Source organism: Dermacentor silvarum, chromosome 6 (assembly GCF_013339745.2).
Source record: "Dermacentor silvarum isolate Dsil-2018 chromosome 6, BIME_Dsil_1.4, whole genome shotgun sequence".
In the NCBI taxonomy this organism is placed as follows: domain Eukaryota; kingdom Metazoa; phylum Arthropoda; class Arachnida; order Ixodida; family Ixodidae; genus Dermacentor; species Dermacentor silvarum.
The window spans coordinates 12,723,006-12,750,308 of record NC_051159.1 but is presented as its reverse complement, the minus strand read 5'-3'; the positions used below and the strand labels follow the sequence as shown (position 1 = coordinate 12,750,308).

The following is a 27,303-nucleotide window of genomic DNA, read 5'->3' as shown; positions in this document are numbered from 1 at the left end:
GTTTATGTAAGTGGACATTATATAGATCGTATACCAGCTAACCCGGGCCAAGTAATTGAAACAAAAACGAGAAAAAAAGATAGGACGATGAGACAAATAACACGAGATATAATAGCGCTAAAGACTTGTTTTAGCTCATAAAAAGAAGCCGTGAGCGCGTCGCAGATCGCTGGGCAGCTGAACTTCTACGCTGTAGGCAGATAAAACGTGAGAGATCGATGATGCTAAGCATTATTTTGCGTTCACGACAGCTAAAAAGCAGAGTCCGTAGTTAATATTACTGTAAATAACTCAAATATTAACTTAGTACTATCTGTCATAAAATAAAAGCACTGATTTCGCCATCTGCAGCGATTCGCTGGAACTTAAGAGCTTCCGGGCCCAACCAAAAAGTGTTGTGTGCAAGCATGATGTGGCCTTTGCATGATGTCGCTGTTGTTGATGTCAAGGGCCGCACGTTAAAGAACCCCAGTTGGTCAAAATTAATCCGGAGCCCTCCACTACGGCGTGCCTCATAATCAGAACTGGTTTTGGCACGTAAAACCCCAGAAAGAAGAAAATGTGAAGGGCCGACCGTCACGGCGGCACGGACATTTTGTTATGACGGGTTGTGCAAAAAAGGATTGCCGTAGTGAAATGTGAAAATGTATACACAAATAAAACTGCAAATATAAATGGCTATATTTGGCAACGAATTTTTTTTTTCACTTTTTGTGTTTGGCTGCAATTGGGCTACAACTTCTGTAGCTTTTGGCTACGCCGCCTCGTCGGACCTGGCAACACTGTTTTTAACACGCGTTATACCAGAGCCCTGCAACACCACCGGCAAGACAGCTCGTGCCTCTTGTGGGTTAGACATGTACGGTGATTGAAAGAGTATTCATCGGAGTTATACCACTTGTTTCACAGCGGCAGAAAAAAAGTTTTTTTTTTTAGGACAGTGAACATAGCTCAACCATTTTGTGATATTGGGACAAAAGCCCACTGCCACCAATGTAGCTGGTTGATAGCTATAGCCTACGCTAACGACGCCTGCTCGCGTCCCATGATCAATAAATTCGAATTTTGCGGTTCATGTCCTTTCCATAGGTCCATATGTAGGCGCTGTTATAATTGGACGACACCCCTCAAGATACAAAGTATAGGAAATTATCAGAAGTGAAACAATGACAAACGTTTTCGAAGCAATTAATGCAGAAACAAAATGGGTCGTAAGCTTCGTTCTCGGTTTCACGGCAGAAGCCTGACAGGCTGCAGTGATTTTACTTGTTTTTAACAGCGAAGCTATTTAAGCCAACCGTAATTTGGGGTGCGTGTACACCCCAGGTGCGTGCCAAGAAACCGCCGCGCCGTAGCCATGGCAACCTGGAGGAGGAGGAGGAGACCGCGTGCGCATCCTCGCCAGCTCCCTGCCTCCCCGATCCCGGCCTCTCTCCTCTCCGTGGCGCGCTGAGCTAGGAGAAGAAAAAAAATTACACCATTTTCCCGTAGGGGAACCCTGAGTAGTATGCGAAGCAGCCATGGGGTCGACTCAAGTTCCCATTAGCTTTCAGTTCGTCGTTTCCGTTAGGTTGAGGTACGTAGCTACCATTATATTTACCGTTTGGTTTCCACGGTAACTACCAAACGTTTCACTTACCGGAACTACGAAATGGGAAATTGCGTGCAATGCTTCGCATTATCGCGCACGGAGCCGCGGGTGTTGCCATTCGTTGCGCAATCCGGAGAGGAGAGGAGCGTCGGAGAGGAGGAATGCCGAGAGGAGAGGAGATCAGACAAGGAGAGGAGGATGATGCGCATGCGCAGTAGCGGGTGTGGACGCCGCACGGCGGATGGATGGAGGGAGGGAGAGAGTGACATAGCCCTGACCATAAGCTGCTTTGCATCTAAAAAATGTCGCAGTTTCGCCCGAAAGGCTATACATCGATTGCGATAGCAAATTAGTAGAGAGCTATTCGGAGTAGGGATAGTAGTTTTATTGGCTGCATAAACTTGGACACATTGGCTTACTAACTGAATTATCAATCGTGGTGTCAGCGCGCCCAAGCAAACATGAATAGATCACACTGAATAACCGCAGGCAACGACTATCAAAACGCTGACAGCAAGCGTAGATTCGCGCGGTCTATCGCTTCAACGGAAACTGAGCGGCGAATGCATAGCGCATACAAAGGTCAGAGCCGTGTGGAGATAAGAGACCGCCGGGCAAAGGGCAGCGGAGAAGTTGTTGGCAGAGGAGAAGCTGCCCCCCCTCCCCCCACCTTCCCGCGACGCCCCCACGGCCTTTCCCCATACCCCCACGGCCTTTCGCGCGACGGTCGCGTTTGCTTTCCGCCGCGCGTTCGCTCTCCGTGATAGCGCGCGGGGAGTTCGCCCTCCGTGATAGCACGCGTCCACCGCGCGCTTTCGCTCGCGCATACGGCGCGCGGCAACGATTTTATCGCCCTTGGAATCTATACGGAACCTCACGGCGACGGCGACGTCGACGGCAAAAATCCGGTTGAAGTGTCCATATAATTGCTATCGTAATAAAAGGCTAAAGCTTGCACTAGGCCGCGCATAGGTCAAGGCACAGCGAAGCTGGCCGATTGATATCAAACGGCTAGTCTCCAACGCGTTCGGTCGGTAGCTCAGTTAGCTAAGGCGTTGCGCTGCTGAGCACGAGATCGCGGGATCGAATCCCGGCCATGGCTGCCGCATTTCGATGGAGGCGAAATGCAAAAACGCCCGTGTGCTTGCGTTGTAGTGCACGTTAAAGAACCCCAGGTGGTCAAAAGTAATCTGGAGTACCTCCACTACGGCGTGCCTCATAATCAGAACTGGTTTTGGCACGTAAAATCCCAGAAAGAAGAAGACAACGCGTTCGGTGTCGGCAAGAGGCCACGTTCTTGGTACTGTGGCAACCTTGGTTAGCCTGCCTGCGTTTGTGGCACGCCAGGAACGCTCTCGCTCGTAGGCGCCAATGCGTCCAGCGCTAGTCACGCGAATTGTCGCCAACGCGTTCGGCGTCGTCAAGCGACAGTGTTCTTGGCACTGTACCAAACTTGGTTAGCCTGCCTGCGTTTGTGGCATGCCAGAAGCGCTGTCGCTCGTAGGCGCCGACGCGTCCAGCGCTAGTCACGCGAAATGTCGCGAAAGCGAAGGTACCTCCGAAATGATCGCTCAAGAATATCTTCCACATGCGTCGTTAAGTTAAACCTAGTTAATACCTAGCAGTAGCAGCCAGTAAGTTTCGCTGTGCCTAAGCTTTGCGCGACCGAGTGCAAACTTTGTTGCCATTTAGTGTTTTTCGTCAGTCGGGGGGGGGGGGGGGGTGTCACGCAGTCTTATCTTTTACGCAACAACTGTGATTTTTTTCTTTCTTTACCACGGCCTCTATTACGCTTGTCTACAGCACAGAAGTGTTTCAGCAGGTTTTCTTTTTTAGACAACAATTCATTTTGCGTTTTTACAGCGTAAGCTGCTATGGGCACATTCCAATAGCCGTTCCGGTTCGCGATATCACCGCCGCCGCCGCCGCCGCCATTGCACGACGCGAGCCTCCGCCAGTTTAGGTGGCGCCATCTAGTTAAGGTGCCTGCAAACGCAGCGTGTGCAGGCGGATACGACGAGATTCGATTCAGACGAGGCGCGCAATCAGCGCGATTACGATGTTAGATGTGCGCCACGTATTCTGCATGCCTCTTCCAGCGGCCGCGCCTCTTCGGTACACGTTATGGCGTCTCCTCGCAAGGTACGAACCGCTGCTGAAGAAGCGAATTGTAGAGCTACGTGCGCGGCTGCAAACAGGCCTCATCGGGCTCAGCAGACTGCTGTGCAGAGAGCATTACAAGCCACAGCTCGCCGTCGACGCCGGGCGGACAGTTCAGATCATTCTCGTCAAAACGAGGCGAAGAGACTTTGTCGCGAAGACCTTGGTGTGCGTGGTGCCGAAATTGGAGCTACTCTTGAGCCGCTCCACCAGCTTACGCTGTGACTGTGCTTCGTGTGCCGCGCAGGCCTGTGACTTTTTTCTTTGTCTGTCTGAGCTACAATAATCCATACGACATCCGGTCCTTCAGTCTGGGCTGACATCAGGATAGCTGATAGATTGGTGAGGCTCCGTACAATATACGTTAAAAGGAGTCTGGGCTGTAATCCTATTTGCTGATAGATCAGTGAGGCACCGTACAGTAGTCTGGGCACTAACAGTCATTGGGACAGGGGAAGAGGAGACGTTGTTTCTATATCGTTTAATTTGTAATTATTTATTTTTATCTGTCATGTATCAGTAGAGAAAATTCTATTTACTAAGGTCTTGTTCATCTGGTGTGCCTCGCTGCCTGTCTGCGTTTGATCATCGCTGCCGATCACCACACGAGAAACTTCACGTTCCAGCAAAGAACTCAGAAGAATAAGAATGAACCAACGAAACTTTACTTGCCTCCTTGAGTTTCTGTCGTAACCTAGACTGCCACTGAGGCTCTGCATGTTCGCTCCGGTTGCAAAATGGCGCCAGCTGCGCCGCTGCGTTGCTCCATTGCTATATAGGACTGTGGTTTTAGTTGACAAAAAATGCTTACGCATTTAGAAGAAAAAAATGCCGCAGTTTCGCCCGAAAGGCGAAGCATCGATTGCAATAGCAAATTAGTAGAGAGCTATTCAGAGTAGGGATAGTAGTTTTATCGCCTGCATAAACTTGGACACATTGGCTTACTAACTGAATTAACAATCGTGGTGTCAGCGCGCCCGAGCAAACATGAATAGATCACACTGAATGACCGCAGGCAACGACTATCAAAACGCTGGCAGCAAGCGCAGATTCGCGCGGTCTATCGCTTCAACGGAAACTGAGCGGCGAATGCACAGCGCATACAAAGTTCAGAGCCGTGTGGAGATAAGAGACGGCGCGGGCGACCGGCACCGCCGGGCAAAGGGCAGCGGAGAAGTTGTTGGCAGAGGAGAAGCTGCCCCCTCCCTCTCCTTCCCGCGCTGCCTCCCCACTTGCTTTCGCGTGGGAGATTGAGTGGCAAGATACACCGTTGGTGCCGGAGCACAGCGCCGCCCCGCCTCCCTCCCTCCCATACCCCCACGGCCTTTCGCGCGACGGTCACCTTTGCTTTCCGCCGCGCGTTCGCTCTCCGTGATAGCGCGCGGGGGAGTTCGCCCTCCGTGATAGCACGCGTCCCCCGCGTGCTTTCGCTCACGCATATGGCGCGCGGCAACGATTTTATCGCCCTTGGAATCTATACGGAATCTCACGGCGATGACGACGGTGACGGCGACGCCGACGGCAGAAATCCGGTTGAAGTGTCCATATAATTGCTATCACAATAAAAGAAGCATATGTGCCGTAATTCTGTGATTATGGTATGGGAGAACACTGCAAAGGAATTTCAGTTGCGGAGGCTATACAGGGCAATTGACGAGAAGGTTGATGTTCGCAGCGAAGCTCGCCTCCTGAAATGGTAGGTTCGCAACGCTTCACATATTTCCATCTCTGCTATTACTGAACACATTTTTAAAATTATTGCGATGGAACGTTTTCTAGAGGGCCCGTACCCACTTCCACCGTATAATCGAAATTTACTATGTGCCCTGGTGTGGGGCGCTTCAAGTTCCTCTCCGCTCAGAATTCACGCGCAGTGGTGGCTGCCTGAACTGCGGTAATATGGTAATATGGCTTTTTTTACCAAGCGCGTCCCCCCATGCCACACTGTGAGCTGCAAAGAAACCTAGTTGGCCCACTGTCACGCTCCGCTAAATTGGCTGCGTAGCGGAACGTGGGCTGCGTTTTACATTTCACTTCCAGTACGCGCGCTGTATGCTCGCGCCTTAGAGTTTCCGTTGAGCGGATGTGTGCAAATTGTTACCATACACCGGTCTGAGCGAAGCAAACCGCAAACGCTCTGTTAAAGGTTTTTCGCATATCGCTTAGATTACGACGGTGGCTTAAATGCGCTAACATACGAGTTGCATAATAAGATGGACAACTTGGCTATTTGTTTCTGCACATGATTGTAAATGGCGCACACGCGCGACAATAAGAAATACAGATGCACAAGTGCACATCTGTGTGCCTAGCCCCTCTAATCGTTTCGTGGTTTTGTGCAGTTTGCGGTTACACTCGAGGCATGGTCTCGCCAACATGTACCCGCCGTGGTTGCTCAGTGGCTATGGTGTTGGGCTGCTGATCACGAGGTCGCGGGATCGAATCCCGGCCACGGCGGCCGCATTTCGATGAGGGCGAAATGCGAAAACACCCGTGTACTTAGATTTAGGTGCACGTTAAAGAACCCCAGGTGGTCCAAATTTCCGGAGTCCCCCATTACGGCGTGCCTCATAATCAGATCGTGGTTTTGGCACGTAAAACCCCACAATTTAATTTTTTTCGCCAACCTGCGTCAGCGACGTCATTTTTTTTTGTGCTGCATTGGTCGCTTTTAACGTCAGTGCGTTCGCATTAGGTGCTATTCTCAACACTGTCAAATTTCGCCATGGGGCATATTCTCTAATGGCGAAATTTCAAGCCAATCAGAGAGACTAAGTGGTATGCTATGACGCCTCTTACTGGTTCAAGATGCCGCCATTACCGAATTTCACAATACGGCTGAATTTGACAACGTCCAGAATAGCACCCATGGTTTCTTGCGTCGGTTTCGTCATTGGTCTGGTGTATCGTTACTTCACTGGTGCATTCCTATGGTGCAATACCGTAAGCGAGATACGCACATTCGGTCGGTGTAACAGCGGAAGAAAGGAAACAATGGGGCATTTTCGCCACACCTGACAAGTGCAATCTGCTTCATCCCAGCTCTTTTAGTGACTACGACGATGGTGATGGTGTGATCGTGCACCTTGAAACGGGATCGTGGCAAGTAGCAGGAAGCTTGTTCATTTTCGAATTCTGCTTTTTTTCGCAGGGCAAGATGGCGACCACTCGCTTCCTCTCAGGCTTCTGCAGTACACTGGACTGGAGACCGCTCGAGTTCGTCGATCACATGCCGGACATCCGCATTTGCAACCTATGTGGCGTCATTGCACGTACGGCCATGCTGCTCCCCTGTTCGCACGTGCTTTGCAAGGTCTGCTACGGCCAGGTTAAGGAGAAGAATCAGTCCTGCCCGGTGGACAGAAAGAAAATAATCGAGGAGCAGGTACAGACACTGGAGCTGAAGGAGGACCAGCTGGATGACCGCCGTGTCCTTTGCCTGAATTCAAGACGGGGCTGCAGTTTCATGGGCAATATCGCTGATTTCAAGGTAGTTGCCGCGATATCAACTATGATAACTTAGCCGCCTCTAAGTTATCACCGTGGTTGCATTAGTGCAACTGGGCGGTCAGTGGCCGGCCTGCAAGCGTACAGGGACAGGCGCTTTGATGTGAGCTATTTGTGCTGATGTTCTGTTGACGGAAGGTGCTGTTTTCAGTGAATCAGTCTTGTATGTCTCACTTTCGCACGAAAGCCACAGGACCTAGCTACAATGTCTGGCTATGTGAGTGCGAAAGATTGGGTCCGTAGGAAGGGCGTAGGGAGTGCGAAAGATTAAGGGACAGGGTACACATGCTCAGCTGCACAAGCTAACGTGAAGTGTTTTGTTTTATTTAGGTGTATTCGATATGCATCACGTTCAAATAATTTTACAGATGAGTAACTAAGCATTACTGCTGCATCACTTATGCGATGTCACAGCTTAATATAATGGTGCGCTGCTGTTAAAAAAGCATTGCTCTGCATTGAATATCACATTACCTACGCGCGATCTGTTTTACTGCTTGTAAACGTCCAAATTTTTCTATAACTGTCAAACTGTGTTTATTTAAATCAACTAAGTTATTCGAGGGCAAGGCGCCTCATCAGGGTGACAAGGTTGCTTAAAACAAGCTAATAAATAACCGGGACTTATACCATTTACAGTGCAGATACATTTGCACGCTAAATATGCGCAGAAACACACACACAACAAAAGAAAAGAAATTGAGAGATCGCAAGTGTAAAAATTCTCGATCGCGGACTCCGCTATATAACCACGAACTTCGTAAAAGAATTCGGTCTGTTTAACAGCTGCCGCGAATATGCCACTGTAGAGCAGAAACACGCGACGCGAAGACACACACACCCGTACACTCGCCCCAAGCGGCTCCCACGCAAAAGGGTGCTTCGCGAACTTGGGGGCGCAAACAGTACCACAACCTTGCTGTTCGAGAACGCAGTTTACTCTCCCTTTTAGATAGCGTGCAGCACACAGGGTCGTAAACGCAACCTCAAGGTGGAGCGAGATGCCTGCGGTCCGCGAAGGGGTCGGACCGGGGGTGGCGTCGAGGCTGCAGGCGCGCAGACCGCCCCTTGCGGGACTGTCTCCGCAATTTCTTTTATACCCCTATCACACGAGCAGTCGAAACTGTTTTGAGCGAGAAGACTTCTCCCGAAAAAGAGTTTCGCCCGCAGACACACGACAGGAGGCGATCTCTTTTTCAGAAGCGGTCTTTTCTGGAAGCGGAGTTCGTCGACCTCCTTTACGGCGAAAATAAGTAGCCTCGAAACCAGTGGGTGCCAGCAATTATTATATATTACAGAAACTAAGCGAATGCGCATTTTATGTCGCCTTTGCTCATAATAAAAAAATATTTTATGTCTCGCAGAAGGTGTAATAAACCCAGTAACGCTATAAAAAGAGACCCGATGTTGCCAGACAAGCACGTGCACTTCGCTAGTTCTGCAAATGGTCTTTAAACTACTGCAATAAATCTTTACATTAATGTTTCTTAATCTGGCGTTGTTAAACTTATTGAGAAAACGTGTAATACAATAAGTTTTCACTTTATATTTGGGGATTCATCAGTTGATGTTCGCCGATTTTGTTTCGAACGCTAGCGCCGCGCTTTCGGTAGTGCGTCAGAAGGAAACACTAAAATGAGATCGTCGGTGCCATGTGTCTGCTGCATAACACCTCTTCATTAAAACGTATACTAACTTGGTAAAAGACCACATGCGTAAAAGAGTTTTTGCGTTCTCGTGTGACAGAGGTATTCATCATCATCATCAGCCTATATTTATGTCCGCTGCAGGACGAAGGCCTCTCCCTGTGATCTCCAATTACACCTGTCTTGCGCTAGCTGATTCCAATTTGCGCCTGCAAATTTCTTAACTTCATCACCCCACCTAGTTTTTCTGCCGTCCTCGACTGCGCATCCCTTCTCTTGGTATCTATTCTGCAACTCTAATGGTGCACCGGTTATTCATCCATTACATGCTGCCCAGCTCCATTTTTCCGCTTAATGTCAACTAGAATATCGGCTAACCCCGTTTGCTCTCTGATCCACACCGCTCTCTTCCAGTCTCTTAACATTAGGCCTAACATTTTTCGTTCCATCGCTCTTTGTGTGGTCGTTAACTTGTTCTCGAGCGTCTTTGTTAACCTCCAAGTTTCTGCCCCATTTCTTAGCACCGGTAGAATGCAATGATTGTACACTTTTCTTTTCAACGACAGTGGTAAGCTCCCAGTCAGGATTTGGCACTGCCTGCCGTATGCATTCCAACCCAATTTTATTCTTCTGTAAATTTCTTTCTCATGATCAGGGTCCCCTGTGAGTGGATAGATAGATAGATAGACAGACAGATAGATAGGTATATATATATATATATATATATATATATATATAGATAGATAGATAGATAGATAAACTTAATTAGTTTTGTCTTGCCCTGATGCGGCATTGCTAATAGTCGGGGCCCCTAGTCCAGGGATCCGCTGGCTCTTGCCATCTTCTCCGCTCTCGGGATCAGCTTGAGCCGGTCGTCGAGGGCCGAGCTGGACAGCAGTGCCTCCCATTGCTCCCTTGTGGTGTTCGTGTCGTGGTGTTCTATGTTGTGTAGCGTGCACTCCCACGTAAAGTTGTAAAGGGTTGGTGTGGCCCCACACCACCCCACGTCCCTGTAGGCTGTGGGGTGCATGTGATGTAATATGTGTAGGTTCGTGTAAGTGCCTGTCTGGAGCCTACGCCAGGCAGCGGCATCCTCCGTCTTTAGTATTCGATGGGGTGTGGGATATCGAAAGCGACTCCCTCTGTGGTAGTTCAAGATTGCTGAGTACTCGGGGTCAACTGGGTCAGGGTGATCTGCAGTCGGCGTGATGAGTGCTCGGTTATGTGCAAATTCTCGAGCTGCTCTGTCGGCATACAGGTTACCCGTGATGGTAGCGTGGCCCGGTATCCCAATGATGGTTTAGGTGGTGTTGTCGTCAGTGTCCTCCTTGGGTATTTGGGCTAGGACTTGTGCCGCAGGTCTTGCATTTCTTCCCTGTATGAAGTTGCGGCAGGCCTGCTGGGAATCCGTGAGGATCGTCAGTAGTTTGTGTTGCGTGTTGGCCTTCGCGGATGGCTAACGCGATGGCCAGCTCTTCGGCTTCCGTGATAGTGCAGGGGAGGGTCGATGCACTCGAGGTGACGAGGCCTCGGCGGTCGCAGACCACTCCCACTGCGCCCTTATTCTTCGTTCCGTACATAGCGGCGTCCGTAAAATGGGCTGTCGTATGGAACCTGAATGTTTTCTCTATGTACTGGGCCCTCGCTTTCCTCCTTTCGGAGTGCAGGTTAGGGTCCATGTTGCGTGGTATTGGGGCAATGTGATACCTGTCCTGGATGTGACGAGGTATCGTGCAGGTTTCTTGGGTTCGTATTGTTGTGGCTTTGAAGCCCAAAGTTTGTAGGACCTGCCGGCCCGTGTGAGTCCGCGCAAATCTCTGTTGTTATGAGACGTGAAGGGCTTCTGTGAGCTCGCTGAGGGTGTTGTGTAACCCCAGCGCCAATAATTTCTCAGTCGATGTACTCAGCGGCAGGGGAAGAGCGGTATTGAAAGCCACCCTCAAGAGCGTGTCGGCCTGTTTCGTCTCAGATTGTGTGAGATGGTATAGGGCAGGTTGTGTGTGATTTTGCTCACCACCAGGCTTTTGACCAGTTGGAGGGTGTCCCCATCCTTCATGCTTCTATTCTTGGATGTTACACGGGATATCATGCGTGATATCGCCTTGACACTGGTTTTCAGGAGCGTAAGGGTGTTTGCAGCACGCTGGTTAGACTGCAGCCACATGCCAGCACCCTGATCAATGACTTCTCTGGTATGAGGCCCCCGTTGAGGTGTACCTCGAGTTTTCGTGTTGGGTCTGTGGGGACTGTGTGGTTACCCCGGCCTCGCCAGACTCGTATGAGTTCAAATTTCTCGGGCGATCATTGTAGTCCCCGTTGGCTGACGTATTCTTGGATGAGGTCAGCTGCAGTTGGCAGCCGTTCTTCCTTTTCAATAAGGGACCCTCTTGTGGTCCAGAGTGTTATGTCATCTGCGTAGAAGGCGCGGTGGAGGCCTTCTACGTCTTGCAGTTTTCTTGCGAGGCCAATCATGGCGACATTCAAGAGCGTTGGTGAGATGACTGCTCCTTGTGATGTGCCCCTGTTGAGAGGGTTGTATACTGCAGTCTGGATCTCCCCAATCTTCAGCTCTGCCGTGCGGTGGCTTAGGAAGCTCTGAACGTACTTGTACGTTCGCTCGCCGCAGTTGGTGTTGGCGAGCCCTTCTAGGATTCCTTAGTGACTGACGTTGTCGAAAGCTCCTTTGATGTCGATTGCTAGGAGGGCATGTTCGCCGCTGCGGCAAACATTGCTGAGGATTTCTTCCTTGATCTGGAGTAAAACGTCTTGTGTGGACAAGCCTGCGCGGAAACCAAACATGGTGTCTGGCAGGTGCTTGTTGTCTTCTAAGTGTCTCTGTAGTCTCTTGTGTATGATTTTTTTGTACACCTTGCCGAGGCATGATGTGAGCGAGGTGGGTCTAAGATTTTCAATTGCCAATTTATTGCCCGGTTTGGGGATCATGATCGCCGACACCGTACCTTGTTCCCAGTGTTGGTTGAGAAAGGCCATGAGCGCGGACATGGTCTTGTCGCTAAGATTTCTGATCATGGTGTTCGTGATGCGGTCCGTGCCCGCCCCTGTGATACGGGTGGTGGCTGCGATGGCAGCTCTCACATCGTTTTCTGTGATAGGTTCGTCCAAAGATGGATTGGGTTGTCCCATGTATGGTCTTTAGCAGTGAAGAAGTTTGGGCGTGTTGGTAGGTCATCGTAATTTCCACTGGGATTCATAGTGCTAAAACAACACAAGGACGAGGAAGAACACGGGACGAGCGCTAACTTTCAACACTTGCTTTATTGCTGCTTATAAGCATATTTATATATATATATTCCCTGGGAAAGGCACTGCAAAATACGCTCTGAAGGAAAGAAGAAAAGGAAAAACAGTCATGTGGCTACTATGCCAAAAAGTTAAAGCTCTTCGATAAAAGAATAGACGGCGTGCTAACAAAATCATCACCTCCTCTAGTTATCTCTGCTGCTTCGACAATTTCCCTCGTCACCTTATTTCTGTGGCGATACACAACAACAGTTTATTTTAAGAGAGGGTAGCACGGTTCCTTCGCGTCACATTTTCTACAGTGGGCAGCCAGGTGCCCGTCTATTGCGGTACTCTCTCCTTTGTTATTATGCTCCGCCAGACGCACGTTTAAACATCTGCCCGTCTGGCCCACGTAGTACTTCCCATACGAAAGTGGAATCTTATGCACTACGTTCCGAGTGCATGTGACAAACGGTCCCTTATGTGCAGTAGCGCAAACTGGCTTCCGCTTCCTCGTAGGACAGCTCAGCCCACTCAAACTCAAAAGTTTGTTAGGTGCAGTAAAGTTTGTTAGGTGCAGAGTTAGGTGCAGTAAAAACAACGTTTACACCCGACCGTTGCCCTACCTTTTTTAGGTTGTGGGAGACCTTATGAAAGTAGGGAATTACGGGTACGTTTTGTTTGTCCCTTTTTACTGCACGTAACACTGCACAAACTTTTGAGTTTGAGTGGGTCGTGGGTTCCAAAGGTCGTGGGTTCGAGCACTTTAAATAACTTTATATCAATTAATTGCGCCTTAATTGACTTCGCCTTAACGCCAAAGCTGGTGGGTTCAACTCCCACATCACCTCAAAGGTTCGACTCCCACCGAAGGTCGTGGGTTCGAGTGTCTGAATTGACTCTTATCTGAATCAACACGATGACGACGGTGGCCCGCGCACCATCAGAATTGTTGCGTGAGTGTTTGCATATAGGTAAGACACGATGCCAGGTTGGTGTAGTAACTGAATTACTACACCGAGTCGTCATCGTGTACGATTTCGTTTCGAAGACACGATTTTCACTAAAGTATGTTGAAGGTCGACTGAACGATGAGACATATAAGGCTGTCGCCTTAATATGTATAACATACCATGGCCCACATGCCCAAAACATCCGCACACCGAAACAACAGAAGTTTACACATAACAGTGACAAGAAGCTCTTGCAGCGAAGCTCTGTGACTAGAAGAACCAATGACGCCACATGGCAGTTTTCATGGTTTTCTGAAAAATAAACAAGGTCACTCACAGATCCTATACGTATTTAAAGGAAATATGAGGTATATTAGGGCAATAAAGAGGCAATAAAATTGGAGGACGCTTAAGCTTCGCCTTTAAGAGTAGAACGCGATAGCGTTATGAGGACCCGGTCGCATCGCATCGCTCGCATACTGCAAGTAGGCTTCATTCACTGGAACTCTGAACGTGGGAAAGCCAGCTTACAAAGACCAAGCTTACACCGATCCCTTTAAAGTCGGCTTCACTTTTACACTGAAAGGCATTGCTGGAAAGACGTTTTTCCAGGAGCAGTATAAGTGGTCTTATAATACAATGTGAAGGCCCTAGCACCTTTTTTTATTATTTTAATGATTGTTTGCTATTGCCCCGACGCGCGCAGTATGAGGTATGTTAGGGCAATAAAGCGGCAAAATATGAATTGTATGTGTCCATTAGGGATTAGGTAAAGGTTACCAGACCCTCATTTTTGTCCCTTTTAAAGGCGTTGTATAAACGGCGTCAAAAAATTTTCCGCTTCCCTGAGAGGACCAAGAACTGTTTAAATTGTATAATTTGCGAAAGTTTGGGACAAGCTTGAGGTGTGCCGTTTAATTATGTACTTTGAAAATAATTACTGCCTACACGCCTTCACCTGATTTTCGTGCGATGCAAAAGGCATTTAGTTAGTTTTCGTCGGTCTCCTCGGTGAGCTATGTGAGGCAAAGTATCTTTATTTCGCTGAAGTAGGAAGCATGCAGCGATTGGCAAATTATAAATGCTTAATATGTACGGGGTCTTTAAAGCATCTGTAGAAATTTGCTTCAAGCGTATCAGAGTGTCACACTCGCGTTCAAAATTGAAAGTGGTGTCTTGTGCAGCCTGGTTTTGGAGTCTGGAAAACATTGCAAGTTTGCTGAAAATAGTGTAAACTTTAAGTGTAATGTGTGGCGGAACTTTCACGCTCCTGGTTTATATAGATGCGTTGGAAATATTGCCGCACCCTCAATTTTCTTCCTATGTTCATGTGTCATGCGAAGTTCTCAGTAAACTGTTGGCTTTTATAGTGTGCTAAGGAAAATTGCCCACGCGCCTTGCTTATATTTGTGGAAAATAAGAACGGTTACGTGTAATGCGTAGGTAAAGTTCCAAGTGCGCGGGTAATTAGCGTCCTTGCAATAAATTACATATGCAAGTGTTCCAGAGCAGTATGTGTGTTTTATGAGCTGCGCAAAATATAGCCCGCTGTGTTTGCATGGCTACAACAGCCTCCAAGGCCAATTTCCGCGAAAGGAAAGGGAATGCTTTCAAAATGCCTGTACGAAGTTAAATACGGTTGCATCAAATGCAGCTTTTTCGAAAATTTGTGCAGTAAGTGCTAGAACGTGTCATGCGGGCGCTATCAGCTACGCTTTTAAATGGCAAGTGTGATGTGTGATAATAAAGTTCGACTTTATGGCTTAATGACAAGCGTTGCGTATAGGGAATTAAACCTCGTTTCTTTGGTCGTGCGTTATATTGTGTTCACCTGGTGTCCTCAGTTAACTGAACAAGGCACTTTTTTTAATGTTTGTTGACAGTATGGGCCAAGCAATAGGTAATGTGTAGACAAAATTCATAGTGGGTGTACTATTTGGGTCTCAGCAACCAATTATATATGCAAGTGCTATGGAACGTTATGAGTGTTTTAAGAGCTGCGAAAAATTGAGACCACTGCCCCGGCATAACTACAACTGCCATCGCGGTCAAATTTATCGAGTATGGGGGGAACACTACGGCAACTTTGTGTGCTCAGCAAAATGCGTGTTGGTAAACTGGGCCTGTTTAACCTATGGGCTAAGAAGGCTGCAGCCGCGGGCCCCCGACTGACAACTTGCTCCATGGTAAAAGTTTTCTTGATGGCACCCTTAAAATATTTTAAAGACCCCTCCTCAGGGCCGCGTCAGAAATTCTGGCTATACAATAGAAGTCGTAAAGCACCGTAAAATAATTCCTAAAGAGGGTTTAGTAGTAGCCGAAATAAAAGAAAATAATGTGGGATTTAATGTGTGGAGATTAATTAGAAGAATGGGTGGACGATTAATTAGCTCGCATTTATTTATTTTGTGCTAGGCCTGCACACAAGGCTTTTGCAGGGTACATATACACTTTGATAACGATTCTTCACTTTCAGACGCAATACAGAAGCACCACCAAACTTTGAACAGAAGACACTGGGAAGCAACGTAATAATGTTCAACTTTGCTGCGGCTGATATAGCCTCCTTTAGGAACTTCGCTGTATAAGCTTCCTCGAAGCTAGCACCCCTTATGTGTCCTTAGACTTCCAACTGAAGGTTTGAAGACGCACGTATCAACCTTTTTCGTGAACAGAATTTATATTTTGTAACATAAAATTGCTAAACGATTCCAAATTCAAGCACTTTGCGAAAAATTCAGGAAGTTGGCAGGCAAGGATAAGGGTAAATGTGTGTCTGCGCGCGTGCGTGTGTGTGCCTATGTGTGTGTGTGTGCATGTGCGTGTGTGCCTACGTGCACCTACAACCATGTGAAGTATGCATCAACTATACCTTGAGCAAGTGTCTCAAGCTACCAAAGAAAGTACAGTAAGGGTTTGCGGTGAGAGCTTCGCCACAGCTACAGGCACCGGATGGCGTATTATGATTTTGTAGCGCTTCTTTGTTGCTATTGTAATTTGTGCTTTCGTTTTCTTCTCCCTCACGTACGAAGCTGAACACGGAGGTATACTACCACTCTGGTCGCAATCTTACATAAGGGCAAAACAATTCTGGCTAAGGAATTGCGTATTATGAGCGCAACTTAGGCAGCCGCGTCCATAATTTTCTCCACAATAAAGGTAGCCGAAAATGATTTTTCTATTTTATTGCGTCTTGTACATTGTTGAGCATTTTAGTTTATTGTCCTCTTGTTGTAGCACACGCTAACACCTCGTATTGAAACTACAGCAGAATTTTACGTATTTACGTAAAGCAGAATTTTACGTAGCAAGTGCCTCGTCTTGCTAGAATATTGTGTGTAGTTGTATCCCTTAGTAACGCTTCTCCAATGCAAACCGAGCGCTTTTAAACCAGAAATGAAAACTCGTTAATCCAGGAAAGACGCAAATATGCAAAACCGGTGCAGACGCCACCCTGTAATTTCCGAAGCCATAAGTCATGCGTCATGGGCCCAGACAGCATCTGCACAAGTATTTTTTTTTTACTGATACGAATTGGTTGCAATTTATTCTGAAATGAAAGGTTTGAGGAATGTTTGTCTAGTCGGGATTATACATGGTCAAAAGTAAAACTAACGCTGACCACAAACATTTCGACTCCCTACCCATACGATGTTCATTGTGAATAAGGGTCTTGTTACCTTTGACTATCTATCACTGTGAAAGAACCACTGACTAACCTTAATAAGCTTCGGGAACGGCTCCTTCGCCAACACAATCGAGAAATGAGAAGGCGCCTTGATCTCTGACTTCCCACTAATGTAATGCGGTGTCAGGCTTGCAGGTTCAAGTTAAAGAATATGTTATCCGTATTTTTATTCACTACACTGCTAATCAACCTTGTTCCGCTAGATTGAAAACATAGATTTTCATGAACACTTTACGAGGCGGCACCGCTCTTGCTTGTTTCTTTCAGAAGTAAGATGTAGGGCTGTTTCTTTGGCACAGAGCAATGTTATCTGGGTTTTGTGGGCGGCGCTTGTGTAACATTATGCGGATGTATTGGCATGAGTAGTTACTTAATTTGATAAAATTAGAAATGTTGCCAACCATTTCTGTCCGCAAACAATAAATTGATGAGTGATGAAAGAATATGATTAAAAGAGGCGATATTAAAAAGCTTCTGGCAATAAAGCGCATAAATTGTCAACATTTGAAAAAAAACATCAATGTGCGGCATTCTGTAGTTGCTCTAATGAAATCCATGTCAATCCAATAATTCTAAATAGATCTAAAACACACATGAACAGGCTATGCTATTATACATATATCAATTTCTTTTAAAATGGTGCAGTTTTAAGAGCCAAAACCATAATGTAATTATGAGGTTCGACGTAAAGGGGGACTCGGGATTAATTTCGACCACCTGCGCAACTTAAACGTAGCCCCAACGCGCGGGATGAGGGATTTTTCGCATTTCGGCCCCATCCGGTGACCTCTTGCTTAGCAGCGCTCCACCAAAGCTGCTAAGCCACCACCAGGACTTCATTTAAGGAAGGTTATTGCTGTGAAGGTGATATAGCTGCAATGACTCGTAAGTCTGGCCTTTAGTCTGGGCCTACTTTTGAAAAATTGAATGAACAATACATAAATTCAAAGCATGCCTAAAGCTTTTCACGAATGCAGGAACACATCGAGAAGGACTGTGACTACCACGAGGTATCATGCCCGAAATGTGGCAGCAGTGTGCCACAGATGAGGATTCTGGAGCACTGTCTGGGTTCTTGCGTCGAAGGAACCATCTCCGTGAGTCCTAACGAGAACGGATCCGTGCTGGGAGATCTTCGAAAGATGAGGCAATCCCTCGACGAGGCAGTAGAACGCATGTCACAGAAGAAGGTCGCAGTCCAGGACAAGGTCAATGGCCTGGTCGAATGCCTGGACGGGTATGCGAGCCAGATCAAGTCTTTACAGGTAGGTGAACGTAAGAGAACTTTTGGCCATAAGTAGAAGCGAGGGCAACCGCCTTAGTTTCTGGTGAATGCAGGCAATACTTTAAAACAACGCATCGTGCATGGAAGGAACGATTTCGTTCTTTGAATATTTTTGGTGGCTAATCAGATTGAGCCCTTCTATCAGCAATCTTTATCGCCCTAAAATTGAATTAAATGTATGCTTGGAAACCGCTTACGGGGCGTAGTTATGTAGTCGGTGCCACGTTGAACATGCGAAGAGTACTTTAGCATTATTGTTCGAACGCTACTTGCATGTTGTTGAGTGAGAATATTCAAGAAACTGAGTTATGATACGGCGCATGCGGTATAACCCAAAGTCCCTTGGTAGATCCCCATGACAAATCATATCATAATGGTTAATTCATATGTAAGGCTAAAGAATTCGCATTTGCTACTGCGTGAACAGTGGTCGTTTAACTCTGTTGAGATCATTCTCCGGCTTGTGTTCTACTTTCGGTGTGTTTTTAAACGAGCACATTAGGTGTGCAGCACTATTTGTAATATTTAAGAACTCTGCGTTTCTTTCGTATACAAAGATGACCAGAGTATATTCATAATTTCCAGAAAGTGCCGCTGGCAGCTTCAAAACACCTTAAGAATTATCTAACTTCGTGTTTCAAGTGCCATTGTGATAAAATGCCTTTTATGGAGAGTATTGAAGAGTTTGACAAAACTTGGTTGGATCATGGTGCTAAGGAAAGCTATTTCGAAGGAACCTGTATAGGCGGCAAAACATTCTTTTTTTCACACCCTAATTGATACGTGAACGCAATAATTTTTTTCCTTTTAAGCTTCGGCCACTGTAATCCCCGGTTAGCTCTGGTATTGGGTCCACTTTTTTCAAGTGAAGCTTACATGGTCTCACAAGTGTCGGCGGTGGTTGTGTATCAAAAACCTGTCTAAAATTCGCATCGCGTTCACTTGTTATATACCAAAATTGGCATGGAAGGGTACGACTGTAAGACCAACATGACTGATATGATATGACATCAATAACATCACATGCTCGTCAGTTACGTCACGATTAACGATAATAAAATCACATATGGCGCATATCCGCATTGGCATGCGGGTATGAGCCACGGACAAGAAAGAACGAAAGAGAGAAAGAAAGAAAGGAAGAAATCAGGTGTGGCTCATACCGGGGCCACACATTTCAGCTTCGCTGGTTTACCATCTGTACGGGGTGCATGGGCCTTCGGATGGGAAGGATTAGGTGGTGCGTTCCGCCGATGAGCAGGCTGCGTTTCAGGAACGGCGCCGCCAACTCGCCGAAAAAAGGTCCGTTGTTGACATGCAGATTCTATAGCCTGAGGGCTGCCAGAGCCCAGGCGAAACGTCAGCGAAGAGCCGCGAACCCCGAGTTGCGGGAGCGTGACGTTGAGGCCAAACGTGAGCGAACAGCCGCCAACCCTGAGTTTATGGCAAACGAAGCGGAATGCCTGCGACAACATCGTTTTGCCACAAGCTTCGCTTATCCCCCTTTTCTCGACAGGGGAAGGCCTGGTTATTTCTACTGCGAAGCTGCTAAGGGCTCAGTCTTTGATGGTTGTGTCCGCGTTTACAAATATATTCTCATCGGCCCCAAGCTGTATGTGCGAGTGGAAGGGCGCGAGGAACGCGCGCTTTCACAGGGAGCGACCGCATGCCGGAGATCAAACGCGACTTCTTCCGTCGCGCGAAAGGACGTGGGTGGGGGGGGGGGGGGACGAGAGGGAGGCAGGGGAGGCGACGTGTAGCTGCGGCACCAAATGAGTATCCTGCGACCGGGCGTTTTGTTTCGCACTTTTGTTATTTCCGCCCGAGAAGATTTAACACAAAAGGCATGCGCTGCCTGTGTTTTGTTTCATGACATTTGTTTATGGGCTGTCATTCTCCAAACTCTGAGGAGCTGTATAAACTTGGACATGTAGCAGCACCGGCAACGCGCAGAACTGTTGTCGACGGTGGCGGCGTTTTGCCCGCGTTCGCACCGAACGCGCGCGGCGTTGGTGACGTGTTCATGAAGAACGTGCCCACCTTTGCGGTACACCGTATGGCGGGGTACCGTAGCGACCATAAGATCATGCCCCCTGTGATCACTAAATAACTCCAACCACCGGATCATATATATTTGTCATTGTTTAACAGTTCAAAAATTTTGTCGCAGTTTCACCCGAAAGGCGATGCTGGCAATGTTGCCGGGGCCTCTGGGGGCGGCTCAGAGGTTTTCGACGAGATCAGAATGGGACACTCGTCGAGCAGCGTCGGAAGTCTTTACCACCTCCTCGCTTCGCAACGTTTTTATATAATTACGCATTTGGTGCCGCAGCTAAACCTAGTCTCACCTCCCTCCCTCCAGTCTCCCCACGGCCTTTCGAGCGACGGGAGAAGTCGCGTTTGCTCTCGATATATGGTGATTGTAAAGGAGGAAAGAGACGCCTAATTCGGCGGCCCTTCAGGGAGCACGGCGCAGAACGCGTCTTTGCTCTCCGCCGTGAGTTCGCTTCCCGTGAAAGCGCGCGTCCCTCGCGCCCTTTCACTCGCACATACAGCATACGGCACGGCGACGATTTCATCGCCGTTGACGTCATACGGAACCTCACGGCGATGGAGACGCCGACGCCAACAGCAGAAATCCGCTTTGAGTGTCCATATAATTGCTATCGCAATAAAAAGATTCTGCGAACGTATTATAAGGCGAAAGCCTTTAATAGCTCATACTGGCGGCGTCCGGCCGTCCGCCCGTCCGTGCCCTGGAACGGTAACAGCTGTGGCATCTCTCCCTCACACTCTCTCAGCAATCACATGATGGCACTGCGGCACGCGCGCCAACGCTCCTTCGACAGACGCCTCGTTGCAGAAGTCGAGTTAGTCGGACGGCCCCCAAGCGGCCCGGTGACGATTCCACGCCAAGCGGTTCAGAGAAGCGCCCTAAGAATGTGGATTCCCCCGATATCAAACGCCACAAGAAGAATGAGCGAATGCGTATGCGGTGGTAGTCAGTCGAATTGGGACAGGCTTTCGCCGAACACACTTTGGAATTTACAAATTCTCCTTCAATTTTTCACAAAGCTTTTCGTTCGGAAGTGTCCTTCGCCATTGGCAACCCGCCTTCGCTAATTGTATGTCCAGCGTCAAGATAGCTGAAGTTTGTGCTTACGAACAATTCTAGCGCAAAATTTTAGGCACAGCTCTTAGGCGCCAGTTCCTGCAGCGACCGTCGGCAGCAGCTACGTAACCAAACGAACGAGCACAGCGAAAGATGAAAGCAAATGCGGATCGCAGCGGGGGATGAACGACGCGAGGAGGAAAGTTGAGGAGCGTATGGCGAAAGGGGGAGAAGAAAAGCATAGTGTGGCGACGATGACTACGAGATGGCGCCAGAGTAGCACGCGTCGTCTGGGAGGTCTGTCGGCGGCGGCTACTGTGAACCGTGCCCACGCGCCACCCACGCGCTGGCTTTGGCGAGATTAGCGAGGCAGTCGTGCCAAAATTCGCTCCGTTTGCGACGTGCCGCTGGAGACAGATTGTCCGCGCCAGCCAATACTTCGTGAAATGAAAACACATATACAGCTGCGCTCAAATTTCACATTAGAAAGTATCGGAATCGTCAGTGATTTTTTTTGTGTGTGTGTGTGTGTGTGAATAAGGGCCTTGATTTTTACGACTACTACTAGCGAGGACATTCATGCATCCGAGGCAAAACAAAAAATGGAACAATTTGGACGGTGTAATCGCTGATCTATCGCGCAATGTAGAAGATTTAAAATCAGTGCAGGATGCTTTATGTGACGAAGACATTGAGATTCACGGCGTCTCGCCTGAAGAAATGGGAACCGAGGGGCTCGATTTTAATTGTCATAAGCACATATAAATCCAAAAGACAACGAAGTCAAGGAATGCATCGGGGAAATTAGGTGTAGTTGAAATTGGAATGTAGAAAATAATGAAGGAAAGGGAAATGAAAGTGGACGAAAAAATAACTTGTCGCCGGCGGGAGCCGAACCCGCAACCTCCGCATTACGCGTGCATTGCACTACCGCCCACCATGGTTCTGAGTGGCGCTGGCTAACACTCCTAGGGCTAGATCTAGTAAAACATAAATACCCAAGTTAGTGGACGAATTGATGGCCGTCGCTGTAGCACAATTGGTAGTGCAATGCACGCGTAATGCGGAGGTTGCGGGTTCGGCTCCCGCCGGCGACAAGTTATTTTTTCGTCCACTTTCATTTCCCTTTCCTTCATTATTTTCTACATTCCAATTTCAACTACACCTAATTTACCCGATGCTTTCCTTGGCTTCGTTGTCTTTTGGCTTTATATGTGGCGTCTCGCCTGGTATTTCGTAGGTCCGAAGAGCCAATATTGTGATGGACAAATATGACGTTTTCTGGATTGGAAAGAATTTGTTTTTCAGAAGATGGCGCTTCCTTCGGTAAGAGCCTCCCGCTGTCGCACTGAATAAGGTCCAACCGAAAGAATCGGCGAGTTACTTATATTGTGTTTACCAATTTTCAAAACTTTCATTTATACAGGCTGATGCGGCGGTAAATAAGTACACCGTTTGCAGCTGCCACTATACAAATTTGCTTTCTCGCTTAAAAAAAGCTTTATTAGGATAATTTGAGGTGTAATTGAATAGGGAAATTCGAAATAGCCTGTAATAAAGTTGCCGCTTAGCTCGATTTATAGAATAGCTGCCGGACAATTCCAGCTACAACGCATACATTCATAATAAAAACGCAAGCTAGAACAAGAGAAAGTTTACCTGAAGTCCGAAATAATTGCGAGGTAGTGCACAGCACCGCCTGAATCATGGTTTCTACGTCATAGGTAATTTCCTCCGGCAAGCCCAAGCCATGTCGATGCCTAAGAGCTTGCAGTTAAAATAAAGCGTTGTAACGCAACAGTATATTAACAGTTTGTCAGTGGTTCACTACAATATTCTGAAGCGACAGAAATCAAAGTGAAGCAAATTGAATTGAAGGTAAATAAAAAAAAACTGTTCATTTAAGAAATGTGCTCCCCATTTTTATTCGTCACAAATACGTACCTAAAGCGAAACTTGCGAATTTTTTTTTTTTTTGCAGTGGGAGGGGTGCGGGGAGAAATGCAATAAAACGAGTTCACTTTCTTGCTGACATCAGATTCACACTCAGGTAGTTGCACGCGGCAATGATTCGCGTACAAAAAGTAGTTGAAGGATCCGCGGTTTTTAATAGTCTGCTGAGCAGACTATAGTCTGCCTACAACAAATTGCATAAAATAATGTGATATTTAGGTTGCCCGTCGCTTTTTAACCCCCCCCCCCCCCCGCCCTTGCCCTACGCAGTGGGCGAACAAAACACTACATTCAACGCACCAACTTCTCTCTGAAATGCTTTAACAACATTGTCCAAAAGAACAGGAATGTTAAAAATAAACTAAAGGTGTCGAAACAAATCTATGCAAATTAAATATAAAAAAACGGTTTCCTGATAAGTGAACTTTCTTCTTACGGCTTACATATCATGTACATTTACCATGCAGCGTTTTATGCCTAAAATTGGGCTATTTCGGAACCTCCGTGGAGTTTTGTTTCTATCTGCAAGGGAAACTAGAATCTGAAAAACTGGAACGTCTTTTGAGGCAATGTTTTGAGAATCGCACTGGCAGAAATACACATGATGGCTTTTCTTGTGAGGTAAAAAGTTAAAGGACATATGCCTGATTATTAGCAATTTTTTTAATGCACTCTCTTGCAAATCATTTTGCTCACCATTCACAGCGCTGGATTTCATGAGAATGGGTAAATGTAAGAGAAACTGTTAAAATTTACCCATTATAGACAGATTATTTATTACGGCCATCGATTTTCAAAATTGTTTAAATTGGTAAATAAAAACATGAGAGATCAAATTTTCAGCTCAGTCTCCCAGTATCACTATTCTCTTAAGCGCATTTTTCGATACGCCTAAGGTGGACAAAAGATGTGCACTATACACTGCTCTTGTGTGAACCACAACTTTGTGAGCGGGACTTTCGCAAAACACTCGTCAGCATTGTAATAATCTCACCTAAGCAGAAATTTGATGCATCACTTTTGTCGGCCTAAAATGTTTTACGAGATGCAGAAGTACGATATTTATTGCTATTGCAAAGTCATAAATTTGTAAACTTTGTGCTTAACTTTTCTGACTTACATACATTACATTGCTTAAAACGAGCGAGCTTTGAATAAAAATTTTGCTTCTCACAATGCGAAGAAATTTGTTTGACTCCCTCTAATACAAGTTATGCATAAGAGTTGGTCCAGCGGTTCTGTAATGACAAAATTTCTGGGTGTTGCTTGTGAATATTTGAATAGAAAAATCAGACGTTGTCCGGAAGTGAATCTTCCTTGTAACACTCGTGTCCTTGCCGCACTTGCATTCCTTGCCCAAAAGTAAAGTCTACCAATAGCCGCAAAACACGTGTGTGTGTGCAGCGTATCCATCCCTCATGGTAAGCCAGCTGACAATAACTAGCAGCGCAAGCATAGGTGGTATTAATTAACTAATTGTTTGTATGGTTGAAATGTAGAAATTATAATTAAATGAAAATGAACATTTAAGAAAAAAGCTGGCAGCAGGTAGGACAGGAACCCGCGTCTTCGCGTTAGGTGGCGCCATCCCGTCCACTTTCTTGCCTATTCATAAAGTTATTTCCATAGTAAAGGTGTTTCCATCCACGCATGTTTACTAGAGTTAGCCCGAGGAGTGTTCGCCAGGGCCGCAACTCACGGCGCTAACCACGGATGTAGAATATCCGGCAGAAAGGTTGTTCTACATCCGCCGGCTGTGTGCGGTGGCACTAGCTTAGACACCCTGGTTTAACTCTGGTAAAGATGCATGAGAAACCAAGAAAATGGACGGGATTATGGTGCCGCGGTAGCTCAGCTGGTAAGAGCATCGCACACGTGAAGCGAAGACGTCAATTTCTATCCTAGTATCGGCCAATTGTGTTTTCTCCCATTTTCATTTTAATTTATATATGTCTACATTACAACTAAATAAACAAATAATTCCGCCTGTGTTTTTCTTGTTGGCAATGCTTGGGTTCCATGTGGTTGTGACCTACGAAAACCGGGCCTCTTGGTTCCCTTTTTTCTCGTTCGTTGTAGAACAATGTTATGGAACTTGCGCTGTTATCCTGCAAGTTGCTGAGTTGATCTACAAAATACATGTACTTTACTTGAATTTTCATTTTTCGTAGTAATATTTGTTTCACCGGAGTCCATTCGATAGATTTTGAGCCTTTTCATAGCTTCCTCGAATATATTAGGTCAATAAAATGGGCTAGGGCTGAAAACAATGCCTCACAATTGATCGAAAATTTGATTTGTTGGACGGCCTTACGGACATAGCAAACAGCAACGATGTCAAAAGTACCTGGCTGTGGGGTAATTACCCGGCGATTGGCAGCATTATTTGAGACGCAACCTGATTCGCTGTTCATACTAAAGGGTCCAACCAAGTTGTTTTTTCATTGCCACTTAGAAAGCAGTATATTATGTGGCACAATATATTTTGAGAGCAAAAACATTGAAAACATTTTTGTCTGATATTGCTATTGCACTCTCCTACAGCCGAGCTTGTGTAACACACAAAAAGTGGCTTCGGGAGAAATTACGGATAACATGCATACAGATGAGCGCAAACTGCTGGAACACTCGCAGGACTTGCTCCGAGGGGCCATTGCCTCAAGCCAGCTGGCCAGAGTGCACATTCCACCTGCTATGGCCGATGGCAAGCGCAGCGGTTGTGCAGTAGGCGGCACCGTGGTGGACAGAACGTACGTGTGCCTAGGCGAAATCTACAAGCGCAAGTCGTCGCTGTGCGGCGGAATCAGCAAGCGTGATATCAGCCCAGTCTGTATCCTAGCCGGGTACTCCTTGATGGTCGAGAGCAAGTTCGCCGAAAGGGACGAGATTCTCCACCTCGAACTCGGAGTGATGTTTGGTGCTGGGAGCTGGGACAGCTTCGTTTCTTGGCCATTTTCTCGACAGGTAAGCAGAGGAGATACACCTTCAGTGAGTTTTCACATCAAGTGTGTTGATCAGTCTGCGAGTGCAGAAAGCTCCCATTATTAGAAACTTTTAGCTTTTCCGTAAACGGCATTAGCTGTTGTGGAATACTGGGTCGCTGCTGAAGTTTGCCGGAGCAACAACGCTGAGAATGACATTTTGCTACACAATACTGCGCTCACCTATCACACCGTACATGACTGCTAGTGTAAAGGGATGGAAGTGTCATAATCATTTTCGTGTAGTCATTTTATGATATGCCTTCGAGGAGAACACTCACGCTACACAAAATTTTGTTCTCACATTTTGTAGTTGGGCAAAACGTCACAAGGTGTCGCTACAAGCGTTGCTCCTACCTTTAGTATAGCCGGTCTGAGTAGCTCAAGCACAACAGATGATGATTTGTCACCGCCCCGTTTCAAAGGGGATGCCAATATATCGTCATCATCTACCATCGGTGGCTCCGGCAACTCGTTTAACAGAAAAAAAGAAACAAGCTTGCGGACAAGGCTAAAACTCTGTCTAAGCTTCAAAAATATCGAATAGTGATTGTACAGATAGCAGAATTTTCTATTACAAAATTTCGGGCGATGAGTGCTGAGAACTGCGGTAGAAAATGACAATCAATATATTTATTCTTATTCACCGTGTATCCCGAAGGTGCATCATTTCATGATACGCAGAAGACTCGAAATGCTTTATTACAGGGCACTTATAGGTAAGGATGCACATTTAGCATCTAAGTGTCATACGTTCTTCGGGTGACATTGTGTTCGACAGTGTTGCTGGACGCAATCCAAACAAATGAACCGTTCGAATGAGGTGGAGCTGTGAAGAATATTATGGCTGTATATAAAAGGATCTAACCACTTAAATATATAATAGAGTTTTACGTGCCAAAACCACGATCTCATTATGAGGAACGCAATAGTGGGTGACTTCGCACTAGTTTTGACCACCTAGGATTATTTAATCTCACCCCATGCACTGTACACGAGTGTTCGTGCATTCTGACCCGAACGGAATGCGGCAGCCGCGGGCGGGATCAAGACGTCAACCTCTAGCTAAAATTAACAAAAATATAGGGATATTCCACGTATTCAAGGGAAACACGATTACCGATTGGTAATCACGCAGTTTTGGCAGTGAAGAAATACTTTCGGTAGGTCAAGTTGTAACTTAG

At 46.9% G+C, this 27,303-nt stretch overlaps 1 protein-coding gene across 1 annotated transcript in view; it reads left to right on the top strand.

The window, feature by feature from the left end:
• Positions 1-26,000, top strand: part of LOC119455287 (RING finger protein 151-like) — a gene marked incomplete at its 3' end in the record, with an annotated part of 36,170 nt that extends 10,170 nt beyond the window's left edge. The window contains exons 2-4 of the mRNA XM_037716685.2: positions 6,903-7,241; positions 17,766-18,053; positions 25,773-26,000. Coding sequence (XP_037572613.2) covers positions 6,909-7,241; positions 17,766-18,053; positions 25,773-26,000 — 849 coding nt within the window. The remainder of the gene's footprint in view (positions 1-6,902; positions 7,242-17,765; positions 18,054-25,772) is intronic.
• Positions 26,001-27,303: the final 1,303 nt, after the last annotated feature.